Source organism: Dasypus novemcinctus, chromosome 24, assembly GCF_030445035.2.
Source record: "Dasypus novemcinctus isolate mDasNov1 chromosome 24, mDasNov1.1.hap2, whole genome shotgun sequence".
Classification (NCBI taxonomy): domain Eukaryota; kingdom Metazoa; phylum Chordata; class Mammalia; order Cingulata; family Dasypodidae; genus Dasypus; species Dasypus novemcinctus.
The window spans coordinates 46,870,172-46,882,525 of NC_080696.1; the positions used below are offsets into that span (position 1 = coordinate 46,870,172).

General features: G+C 64.3%; 1 protein-coding gene across 1 annotated transcript; it reads right to left on the minus strand.

Annotated features, from left to right (window-relative positions):
• Positions 1–2,628: 2,628 nt before the first annotated feature.
• Positions 2,629–11,691, minus strand: LOC101425228 (ral guanine nucleotide dissociation stimulator-like). Its single transcript, XM_071211823.1, has 12 exons — positions 11,500–11,691; positions 11,156–11,266; positions 10,712–11,014; positions 10,410–10,520; positions 9,887–10,102; positions 9,500–9,603; positions 8,929–9,013; positions 6,384–6,419; positions 5,493–5,681; positions 5,083–5,298; positions 3,656–3,770; positions 2,629–3,158 (listed from the first exon to the last, which is right to left on the minus strand). Exons 1-12 carry the CDS (start codon positions 11,689–11,691, stop codon positions 2,983–2,985), a joined length of 1,854 nt encoding a protein of 617 aa, XP_071067924.1. The 3' UTR covers positions 2,629–2,982.
• Positions 11,692–12,354: the final 663 nt, after the last annotated feature.

Consider the following 12,354-nt stretch of genomic DNA (forward strand, 5'->3'; position numbering starts at 1 on the left):
CTGAGACAGGAAGAGCTCAAATTGCAGACGCTGCAGCTAGGAAAGGAGCTGCTCTTGGTTTGCATCTCCTTACACATGGGGCAGGGACACCCTGAGTGGCCTGGTCCATGACCATTGATGGTCAAAGACTGACCTTTGTTGGAATAACGTCTCTTTGGGCTTGTTTTGGCAAAGACCAGTGCTCAGCTGGAATTGTCCTTCTTCAGTCCATTTTGCCAAAAGAGTCTTAAGGTCTCAGTGGGGGACTTGGAGCCAGGGGAGAGTGTCCTGTTGCCTTGGGGTCAAGGGATCTTGTGGCACCGTCATTTGACTGTCCACTCATTCATTCAGTGCTCCTCACTGGAAATGCTGGCGTGGTTGTGAGCAGCCTGATACACTCGCCTTCTGTTGAGTGGGTGAGAGCTCCGATTGGCCCAAAGCAGTGATCCCAAAGGAACTACAGCCCTGGAGTTCATCCTTCTCTTTTCAAATAGAGAAGTGCCTGAAGGTCCCTTGGGACCTGGAGCATGAAGGGGAGGAACAGAAGCTCCTGCTTCTAAGAGAAGCCCTGACACAGGAATCTTCCCAGACTGCGCTCCACCGGGGAAGTGGTCCGAGGCTGCCCTTGGCTCCTGGCCCTGGAACAAGCCCTGCAGGGCACACGTGGGTGATGCATCCACGGCTCCGCTCACAGGCACCAGCCAACACCATGTGCCACCAGCCCTCCCCATGATTCCCTGGTCCCGTGGGCCTTGGGGGCACCTGGAACACTGCCGGGCTGGGGGGGGCCATGCTGCTGATGGGCTTGGTGGGCTTGGAGAGCCTGGAGAAGCTGGGGGTGAGGAGGGTGGGGGGAGGCTACCTGATATCTGGCCACCTCCCCAGTCAAGGTGCCCAGGTGCCACCAACAGAGGACAGCCAGGAGCAGGGCACCTGGAGGCAGGCAGGTGACTGTGGCCAACGACAAGGCCAGGTGGCCCCCTCCTCTTCCTCTTCGGCCACCCGGCCCCTGTGTTTGCAGACGGGATCCCTGAACTGGATGTCCAGCCTGTCCCCAGCTGGTATATGAGAGGACGTGAGGGAGGCCAGGGAACTGAGACCCACTACCAGAGTGGAATGAGTATTGTGGGACTATGGATGGTATCACAGCAACCCTCCGACAATCAGTGAATCTTTCCCTTTTAGAGGTGAGCATCCAGCATCAACAGCTCACAGTGCCCGCTGGAGCTAGAGACTCTGTGAATGACAGAGAAAGTGCATTCGAGAGCAATATTTCCTCATGAAAGTGTCCGATGAGAGTGTTGGACTTCCCTGACCACCTAGATGGAAGGGGCCTCTCGGCCCTCACCTGGGGCAGGCGGGAGGCTGGTGCAGGCTCCTGGGCTCTGTGCTGAGCCAGGGCGTCACCCTTTAGCTCCCGGTCATGGGGAAGCCAGGCTGCAGCCCACGGGGAGCTCAGGACAGGGCCTGTCACCCCCCGGACAGGGAGCAACTCAGCGACTGAACGTGCCATGAGGGGAATCGGGGCAAGACTGTGGTCGTTTGTACCAGCAGGCCGTGACTTGCACCCCCTCCCGACAGGACCTGTCCACACCCCCGTGACACCAGCAGAGCCCAAGTTGTGTACTGATGGATGCAGCCCTCCCAGGGTCCCGCCAGCTCGAAGCGCTCAGAGCCAAACTCCTCCTGAGGCCAGGCAGCGGCCACACGGTGGGGAGTGTGGACCTCAGAGCGCACGGCCCAACTTCCCCTCGACCCGCAGAAAAGGGTGCATGGGGTCTCTGGCCGACAGGAAGGAGCGCTCTTGTCTTGGCATCGAGAGCTCCCACGTGCTGCCGCCGGCCCCGGCCAGCAAGGAGAGCCCACTGGGGAGCCCGCGCAGAGGCGGGGCCTGCCGGGGATTTTCCGGGGGAAGGACTTGCACAGGGAATGGCACGGCAGTGGAAGCACTTGTTCACAGGGAGCAGTGGTGTGGACACAAAGGAGGCCCAGCTGGAGTCCGGGGCGCTGCAGCTCCAACCCCCATTCCCACCTGAGGAAAAGGAATTCTGGTGCCAGGGATGAGGATCGCAAAGCAGGAACTCCAAGGTCAAGTGTGGACCGTGAGGCCCTGAGGGGCACTGAGGAGGCCGGGTCTGCCTGCCCTTGTACTGAAGCCAAGAATCCTCCTCGTTTGCTCCTCTGGCCCTTTCCATTCCACATTCTCAGCTATGTTCTCATTCTTGCCCTACCTACTGCTGGTGTCACCCTATCGTTTGCCCTTGAAAATGACAAGTTCCTATTTGGTGTGCAAGCAAAGCCTCAGGCAAGAAGCGGGAAAGGTTCCTTCTTCCTCCAAAGTGGTAGAAAGGCGGCACTGCCTTCCCGGGCTCAGGAAACGGTCTTTGTGAATGGTCTAAAACCCGACAGTCCTCCTGGGTGCTCTCGGCTCCCGCCAGGTGGAACATCAAAACGCACCGAAATGCTCTCTGGTGTGGATTCCTGTGTTGGCTTCAGGAACCCGGGGAGGGGCAGCTGGCTCTTGTCGCTTCTCCCTTCTAAAATAAACAGGTGACTCTGCAGGATTTCTCCTTTGATTGAGCACTGCGAGGGCCTTTATCTCATTTCGATTAACACAGGAAATGCAAGAACCAAACTCAACTCCCAGGCTATAGTGGAAACAAGAATTTAATAACAAAATCTTCACTTCGAACATCTAGGACATAAGGACAAAGGAAGATGTTGCGTCTCCCCTTTAGATCGATAGTCTTTGTTGCTGTTGATTCTCAATTCATCTCTTTGACAATCTCGCGCAGATCCTCCCTCTGACTAGCCATGTTTTGAGCGGGAGGACAGGCCCAGGGGTGTGAGTGGAGTCTGGGGGTGGCCCAGACTGGCTGCTGGAGAGGGAAGCACCTGCCTGGCCTGGCCCACGGTGGTTGGGGTCAGCAGAAGGACTTGGCCAGGCGGACCTGGCAGGGAAGGGGGCCCTGAGGTTGGGGGGGGAGGGGCAGCTGGGGCCAGTTACAGTTTCCCCTTTTGGAACCTGGGTCCCTTCTGCCGACTCCCCCGAAGGGCTGAGAGAGCTCTCTCCTTGACCTCGGCATCCAGGGGCGTGGTCTTCCTCAGGAGAAGAAACCGATAATCGGGCGAGGGCGCCATAGCGTAATACACATTGGCACCGTCTGGGATCTGCAGGGCTGGGGGGGTGGGGCAGAGGGGTGGTCAGCCATGCTCCGGGGCATGCACGACCCCCACTCTCTGTGTCCCCATGAGAGCTGGCCTTGCCCGGGCACCCGACTTCCCCAGTCCAACTCCAGGACCACAGAGGAGTCACCTGAACAACACCTTGAACGACAAGGGAAGAATCTACAGAGGCACAGCTGAAAGCTGGGGACCCTTGTTCCAAAAGCGACTCTGACTTCCACCTGCCAGCGTCAGAGTGGAGCTGCCATGAGGTGGTCTCGACCCCAAGCATCCCTGCCGCCTTCCCTGCTCGGGATCTCAGCGCTGAAACTGGCCTTCTCCAACCCAGCGCACGCCCCTGAGCCCAGCGCTCCCCGGGACCAGCCTGCTGAGCCCCCCGAGGGCAGCCCCGCACTGGGCCTCCTGAGCGGGGCCTCGCACCTTGGGTCTGCGGCCGTGCTGCCCCCGCCCACCCCTGCGCCCCTGCCCTCTCCACTCGCCCCCGACTCACTGCCATCTCCTGAGATGATCTGCACTAGCTGGTAGTCCTCGGGCTGCTCCCCAGCCAGTTCGTGCTCTTCCAGGGCCTTGCGGATCACGGCTGGAGCCCTGTCTTGGTCGGTCACCTGTGGTGGGTCAACGACAGGCCTCAGGGCATGGGTCCTGGAGCCGGCTCCCCACGGCGCAGCTGCCAGAGACCCTGAGGAGGTCCCTCTGCTCAGGGCTGCGTCTACAGGAGCCTCCCTCTCTTCTCTTGCTCCCCCCGGGGACACTCCATGCAATGAGGGCTCTTTTCCAGTCATTCCTCACCCCATCTCTACAAGAACCTGCACCTCTGTCTTGCGGGTGTTTCCAAGGGAGGGTCCAAATCCCCTGCCCTGCAGGCTGAGCCCCAGCCCCTGGCTCCTCGGCCTGCACAACTGCTAGGGGCTCCCAGAGCCCCGGGACAAAGGGTGGCCTCATAGCAGAGGGTGGGGACTGTGGAGAGACCTCGGGGCCTCTCTCTGTCCCTCCTCCCTCCCCAGCACAGGAGACGGCTCGCCCTCTGGGAGGGCCCCTGCCCTGCCCCTGCCTCTCCAGGAGGCCTCCGCGGAGCACTGAACCCCAGGCAGAACACACACGTCCAGTCCAAGCCCAGATGTTTGTCCAAGAGGAGGCTGGAAAACACCCTACGGCCCCACAGGATGCCCTGGGCTCCAGGAGGCAGCTGTGCTCAGCAAGGTCTAGAGGGCAGCTGCCTTGAGCACAAGGGCCTGGGTGCAGGCAGGGCTCAGGCCAAGGGCCACTCAGTGACAGCTTAGAACAAGCACGTCAGCTCCTGGCCATAAGAGAAGTGCAGCCCGTTCAGTGGGACACCACCACAGCACTGCAGCCTCTGGGCCGTGGGGCAGGGGTGGCTCCACCTGCACGTGCATCCGGGATCTGGGCCCTGCTCACGCCTTCACGGCCACCGCCCTGGGGCAGACCCCATCCTCCCCTTTGGGTCATGGCAGCAGCGCCTCACTGGCTGGTGTCTCCACCCACCGCCTCACCATCCATTCTGAGGCCAAAGCTCTCCTGCTGTCCCTGCTCTGCTCTGACCCTTCAGGGGCTCCTGAGAAAGTCACGCTCCGTCCGGCAGCTCCAGGGCCTGATGGGACCTGGTTCCCAACGCCTCTCTGACCCCAGCCCTTCCCCCGACCCCTGCTCCTTCAGCCCTGGCCTCCCGGCTGCTCCTCGGCCCACCAAGCACACGCCTCCTCGGGCCTGCCTGTGTTCACCGTCCTGAGCCCTGACCGCCATCGCACACACGCTCTTCCTGCCCCTGGACGTGGCCATCTGTCCTTCCCCAGCCACTGGCAAGTATGCTCCAGGGTGGCAGGCAGGGACCACGGCACCGCTCAGGTGTCTCCGGCCTGAGCCACCATGGCCTGGGGGGCGGCCGCCTGCCTGGCTCACCAGGATGCTCTGGACCTTGTGGCCGCTGTCCTCGGCCAGGGTGACACGGACAAAGCAGCGGTCACCCACGTGCCGTTTGTGGCGTGGCCATGAGTCTTGGGGCTTTCGGCTGGTCCGGGTGGCCCTGGCTTGGATGGAGGAGGAAGAGGACGTTCCTCCCGACGCTGACGGGACGGTGGAGCCGATAGGAGACGATGCGCAGGTCGGCTGCCCCGGCTGTGGGGGACGGGAGGTCAGCAGAAGGCCGGGAGCCTCGGGGCAGCCCGGGCTGCTCGAGAAGCTCCAGGAGGCTCTAGAAGGTCTGGACGAGTCAACGGGGCTCCACCCCTCGTGGACACAGGAGGGTCCAGCAGGCACAGGAGGGGGGGTGGGAGGGTAAGGGCCCCCAGGGAGCAGGGCTGGGCAGTCACCTTCGCTTCCTGACAATCCTGGGCCTCCGGGACGTGGTTCAGGTGGATTTCCACCGCAGAGCTGGAGGAGCCAGCCACGGGCAGGTGAGGAGAATCTGCGGCATCCCCACTGCTGACGTCAGGGCCACCCTGGAGCTGGACGCTGGAGCGGGCGGTGCTGCCGCTGCCACTGGACTCAGCGTCGGGGCCCTGGCGGCTGGATGGAGGCTCGGCTTACCTTGGGGGCCTCCCCTGGCATGCCTCCCCACCTCTGCCCTGCTAAATCTGCACACGGCTAATCCTAGGTCCATTAAGAGGAGCCAGCGGGGCCCCGACTGCCCCAGAGCTCATGCCGCACCACCCCGTTGTCCAGAGGAGGAAACAGGTCCATGGATGGGGCGACTCTCCCAGGCCCAGGGCTGGTCAGGAGTGGAGCTGGGATCCCGGCGCTCAGTGGCAGGCAGCCACCCCATCATCCCACGCTCAGCCTGGAGCTCCCCTGAGTCCCAGCCAGCCCAGCCTTGCCTGCCCCGCAAGGGGAACTCACTCTCTGCTCCAAGGCTCGCTGCCTCCCAGGGGGTGTTGGGCCTGGAAGCTCTCACTGGCTGACTCGGGTGGCGGCTTCCACTCACGAGACAGGAGGAGGCTACAGGACAGGGGGCAGCTGTCAGGTTCCCGGGAGCCCCAGCTTGGGCTCCCTCCCAGGGTCCGCACAGCAGTTGGCGTCCACATGTCCCGGCCTCCTCGGGCAGCAGGGCCTACGTGGGCCCAGGAGCCACCAGGCCACTCCCACCCCCACCGGGGCCTGGTGCCCCCCTGGCCTCACCTGTCCTTCTGGCCGAGCTGCTCCACGGCCTCAAACCAGGCCCTGAAGCGCCCATCGGGCACAAGGCAGTCGTAGCAGCAGCGCGCCTGCAGCTTCTGCAGCTCGGCCACTAGCTGGTCTTCCTGGGGTCAGACAGAGAAGGAAGCACTGCCGAGGCCCGGGTGGGCATGCCCGGTGGGCCGGGGCCCGCAGGCTGGTTTGGCTCCTGGGTTCCCCAGCCCTCCCCTGCCTTCCGGGCTCTACCTGCCCTCAGGGCTGAGTTCACACAGCTCCTCCTCCAGGAAGTCGACCTTCCACCAGGTGAACCCCCACCCTCCCGAGGGAGGGGTCGGCCCTGTCTTTTCTCCTCCAACTCCCCAGCAGTCTTCCACGAAGCTGCCTGCAGCCCGGGGATGCCCTGCCAGGAGGCTCTCTCTTGCCCAGCCCCCACCCCCTGCCCCACCCCCGCACTGCTGGCCGCAGCTGCTCACCTTCCTCCTTTTATCAAAATTCACCATGGTCCCCTGGAAGGCAGAGAGGTCACATCCATCACCAGGGGGCCCCCAGCCATTGCCGTGCGCATCGCCCCTGAGCCCTTGTCACGCGGCACAACTGCGAGTTCCACGGGCACAGGGCAGCCCACACCGGGCATGGACCCAGGCACGCTTGTGGGCGCAGGAGTGGGGCCCACCAGGGGAGCCCCAGGGCCCCCCAGCCCAGCCTCTGACCACAGTGGAAGATGCCCCGGGACCAGCCTGCGCTCACTCTGCTGCCACAAGTCCACGGCACCCAGCTCCAGGGTGCCCGGGAGGCTCTCCGGAGATGCAGTGTGCCCACTGCTCAGTGCTCGGGGCTCAGGCCGGCCTCTCATCCCAAGACTCAGGGACCCTTTCCCACACTACCCCGGCCCCCTGGCTCACTCACATTCAGAAACTCCTGCATGGCAGAGTCCACCATCGAAAACTGAGTGAGGAATGTCCCCAGCCATGGGACAGTGCCCTGGATGGCACCCTGTGGCATGGAGTGGGTGGGGATGAGCGCAGGCGCTCGGGGGCCCCCGACACCCCACCCTGACAACCCCGCAGGCTCGGACTCCTAGTACCACCCAGCATCACCCCGGCACACGCTTGGGCACCCAGCTGTCACCCCGAAGTTCCCCTCCCGGGCTCCAAGTACCTCAAACTCCCCTGCAGTCACCTCCCAGCACCGGCGTTTCTTCTGTCACAAGTCCACACCCTGCTCCACCCAGTCCCCCAGCCTCGACTCTCCCAGGCTCTTGCTCTGACCTGCTGCCACTAGTCCCCAAGGATTCCCTCGGCTCCAGGCCCTCAAGCTTCCAGGGGAACAGACATGGAAGGGAGGCTGCCCGGGCTCTGAGGCCCAGGAGGGATGGCTGGGAGGAGGACCCCACCCTGACTTGGAGGTCACCTGCCCTGGCCCCCTGGCAGGAGTCACCCCCACCCCCTCCCGCTGCTGCTGCTTCTGGGCTCTGTTGGGTTCGCGTCCAGGGTGGCAAACTGAGGGTTCCCCTCCTGTCAGGATTGAGCAGCTCGGGGTCAGTGAGGTCCTCCATCCCTCCCCGTTGTCCCTGGGGCCTTGGACCCCTGGACCAAGTGGGCAGGTGGAAATCTGCTGCCACCACGTGCAGGAGGTGCCCTGGGGGCCTGGTGCAAGCGGCCTGGCCTCCCTGAGCCTGTTTGGACATCTGGGACGTGACCACAAAGACCTGACCCCTTCTCGGGAGTCCAGAGGCCTCGGGGGTGCATGCCAGCAGCTCGGACGCTCTGGCCATCCCGCTCTCCCGCTCAGAGTCCCGGGAACGCTCAGTCACGTTCCTTTTCTCCCGTCAACCCCGCCAGCTGGCCGTGAGGGCGGCGCCGCTGGATGCTCATGCTTCCATTCAGCCAGAGGCCCAAGGAAGGATGTGCTCCGTGTGCCGAGGACGGGCAGCTCCCTCCGGTTGGAGGCCTCGTCTGCTCTGACGTCGCCCCACAGCCCGCCACTGCCAACAGCTGTCCGCTTCTCCTGGCCTCTGCGCATGCATGTGCGAGGGGCCTCGTGTCGTCCCAGCGGTGGAGCTGGAGGGTGGGCTGTCCCAGGAGGCCTAGTTGAGCAGATCCTGCCTGCCCCAGCCCACACGACTGAAAACCCAAAGGCTGCCTGAGGCCCGCACACAGGCGCCCCCTCCCGGGGGTCCACTCGGGATGTTCTGCCTGCAGGGGCGCCCCGTCCTCCAGCTGCACGGCTGGACATTGCAGTACTGGACATCGAAGTTGTGCTGCGTCTTCTAGGTGGAAGCTTCTAGTTTCAGTCAGAAAGGACCCGCCGTGGTTTCCCGTCTCCCAAAGACTTCTCCTAGCTCTCTGACACAAGCCATTCATAACAAGGCGCAGTTCTGAGACCCCCACATGGATGGAGACTTCTCTTCCTGCCGGTTCATCATCTCCTCCTGGAACATCCCAGCCCCCACCACCGCATCCGAGCACCAACCCCGGCCTATGGCCCGGCAGCTGCCCCCCACCTGCCCATGAACCAGGCAGATCCCTCTTCATCTTCCTCCAGAAGAGGCCTGACTGGATGTTTGCAAACAAACACCCAGGGAAACACTCACAAGCCCCCCTCCTGAGCCCTGCCCCCCCGCCTGCTCTTCACCTGGGAGATCAGCTCACTGCCCTGGGAGGAGTCGCTCTCACTGGAGAAAATCTCAGACAGTGTCTGAAAGAGGCGGAAGCTGTCCCTGGGGGAGGGCAAGAAGGAAGGAGAAAGGTGGGAGTGGGTGGGAGCGTCCAGGGGACGACCCACTTCGTCGTAGCCGGGTCCTGGGGCCCGGACTGCCTGGGTGGGTGGTGCTGAAACTGGGCAGCTGCGAGCACTGCAGGACAGCATGGGCTTGGGAGCTGAGCTCTCAGGCGGGCACCACGAGAACCCCCACTCCTAGTTGATGAGCGGCTGGTGATGACACGGGGAGCTGTCCCCTGGACAGAGCGGGCTGCTGACCAGCGCACCCTGGACGTGCTCTCATCTGGCTCGACTCTGTGCCTGACCGTGGACAGCATCAGTGTTGATGCCCAATAGCTGACCTCAGGTCCTGGCGAGACCTGGAGCCCCAGCCCACCTGGCCCCTGCCTGGATCCCGCTGCCTCCAGGCTCCCTGCAGGGCGATGCCCAACCTCCCGCTGGGCCCCTGGTCCCCCCAGCATCCCCTGGAGAGAAGCCTGCCCACCTGGAAACTTCCGCCCAGGTCTTCTTCTGATGGCCAATCACGTGCCTTTCGAGAGCAGAGAGGATGGCGTGGCCTGAGGAGAAGTTGCGGAGGGTTTGGCACTCCTGGGGAGGGAGAAAGAATGGGCCATGAGGGGTGGCCTGAGTGTGCCCTGCTCCTGCTCCAGCCCCCTCAGCTGACCTCCCCCTCTGGATGACAGACCCCCACGGAGCCCTGAGGGCGAGCCGGGGCCCCAGAGTGGGACCCCCATGCTCTACCTGAGGGAAGAGCCTGGGAGGGACGTGAGGAGGAAGGAGGGCTGTGCTCCAGGCAGGGCAGGGCCCAGAGGCCATGAGCCCACCAGAGCACAGGGGGGTCCAAGAGTCCAGAGAGGGCCCCGGCACGCACCCTGGTCACCTCGATCCAGTGCTCCACCACCCTGGCCCTGTCTGCGACCTTCATGCTGTGGTCCCCAAGGCAGGTGGCCTTGACGCAGTCAGCCACGCGGTTGAACTGGCTGATGACAGCGCGCACGGTGGGCGCCACATGCTCCTTGCCCTTCTGGTGGCGCTGGGACCAGATGGAGCCCAGGCAGTGGTAGGGCACCACCTTCTTGAACAGCTCCTGGGGAGGAGGGCAAGTCAGCCAGCCACACCCGCCCCCAGCTCAGATCCCGCGGGCCCTCAGGACGCTGGCCGGGGTCATCGTCACAGCAGTGCATGTGGCAGGGCCGGCTAGTGTCCTGGGTCTCTTCTCCAGAGGCCCAAGTGCAGGCTTGGGCTCAAGAAACTAGCCCAGGGAACAAGGCTGGCAGTGGACCAGGGTTTGGACCCAGATCCCAGGATTCGGGATCAGGGTGGGGAAGGCTGGGGCGGCAGGTCCTGGGAGGAAGGTCCCCCCCAGCTCCACCCTGCCGAGCCCAGCTGCTCACCGCATCCATGAGCGACAGCTGCTCTGCCACCAGCTTGGGAGGGAAAGCCAGGAGCTCGGGCTTCTGCTCACGCAGACCGTCCCCGCAGGGCCCGGGCCAGGGGCAGCAAGGCTGTGGGGGGGCAGCCCGCCCTGCTGCTGAGCTGAGCTCTGACCGTGGCTCAGGTGCTGCTGCCCGCCTTGCCTCCCCCTCAAGAGTCGTTGCTCCTGAAGGCGCCTGAACCGGCTGGAGCTCCAGAGTGGGCACTGGAGCGACCTGTGCAGGTGGCACTGGAGGTGGCCGTGGGACCGCCTCCCCCTCACCAACTGGTGGTGGGGATGGGGCTGCCCCTGCAGATGGGGCCGGCTCTGCCTCCGTAGGGGGCACTGGCGCTCCCTCCACAGGTGGCAGTGCAGGTGGCCCCGAGGCCTCTTCCAGCTCGCAAGCCGGCGCTTCTGCTGCTGGAGGAGCAGGCTCTCCCTCGAGAGCGGGCAGTGCCGATCCGTGGAGCGCCGGCGAGGCAGGTGGAGGTAGACTTGCCCCCGGCTCTGCAGCTCCTGCTCCTGATGGTGCTGCAGCTGCCCGTGGCTCCTGAGCAGGTGCTCCAGCTGACCGGGTCGGATGGTCTAGCTCCAGGGAGGGCATGGGCCCCATCTCTGCGGGGGGCAGCTGTGGTGGTGCTGGAGCCACCTGCAGCTCAGGAGCTGGCGCCACGGTGCGGAATGCCTCAGGCTCTATTTGTAGGGCAGGCACTGGCACCACCTCACCAGCTGGCAGTCCGGGTGGTGATGGAGCCGACTCTGGCTCTGGACCTGTGTCGGCCTCAGGGCCTGGAACTGGCGCTGGCGGTCGCACTGGAGGCCTCGGTGGCTCTGTAGCTGACAAAGGAGCTGGACAAGAGGCAGTTTCCCCACCATGAATGGCTCCGAGTGTCATTCCAAAACAGAGAAGATCCCACTACCTCTAGGGGAAGATCCTGCCCAGGAAAGTGCTCCCCGCCGCAGGCTCCCAGGGGACATGTCTGGGGCTCCGCCTTGCTTGCAGCCCGAGGGCAGCCTCTGCTGGCTCCTGCCTCGGCGGTGCAATCCCGGCCCCTGGCCCACAAGCTCACGTGCCCCCACCCCGAGGCCCCCTCACCCTCCGGCTCTGCCTCCGTGGGCTCTGTGTGTCTCATCTGTGCAAGCAGAAGCGCGGTGCGGCACTGCAGGCCAGAGCCTGGCAGGTGCTCCTGGGCACGGGCCGCCAGCAGCTGGAGGCAGGGAGAGTCCAGAGGCTGCAGGAAGTCCTCCCAGTACTGGTCCATCCAGGTGCCCAGCAGGGTGCAGAGGGTGCTGAGGGCAGTGGGGGGCAGCACAGTCAGACGGCGGCCTTGCCCTCCACGCTGCCCCCAGGGACCCTCTCCCTCAACACAAAGTCCATGAGGACAGCAAGGGCTCTGACTGGCCTGGCCACAGCCCGGTGCTGACACACAGTAGGAGCTTCAGCAGCTGCTGAGTGCGGAGGGGGCAGGGCCCGTCCTCCTGCCCCAGCCCTCGTGGCCCCCACCCAGGAGCGTCTGCCCGAGAAGCTGCCTCATCTTCTGCCTGGTGTTGTGTGTGTCTCCCCTTCCCACGGACACTGCCCCCTACCCCCACCACCCCTGCAGGAGGCAGACAGGACTGAGGCCCCCGGCAGATTGGCAGCAGGCCACTTACCACCTCCCATCGGGGGTCTGTGTGAGGTGGTGTTTGGGGGCCTGGGAGCTGGGAGGGGGCAGAGGACGGGTGGGCTTCTCTGGGGAATGAGTCCCCTGGCCTCCTGTGCAGACAGTGCCCCAGGACCCCACCTCAGCTTCCTTACTCCTTGGCAAGGGGAGGGGGAAGCCCTCTGGACTCAGCTTCCAGGAGACCAGGGGATGGAGGATGCCTGGCCCCAGACCCTGCCCAGTCCTACCCGGCCACCCACCACCCAACTCCACACAATGGGG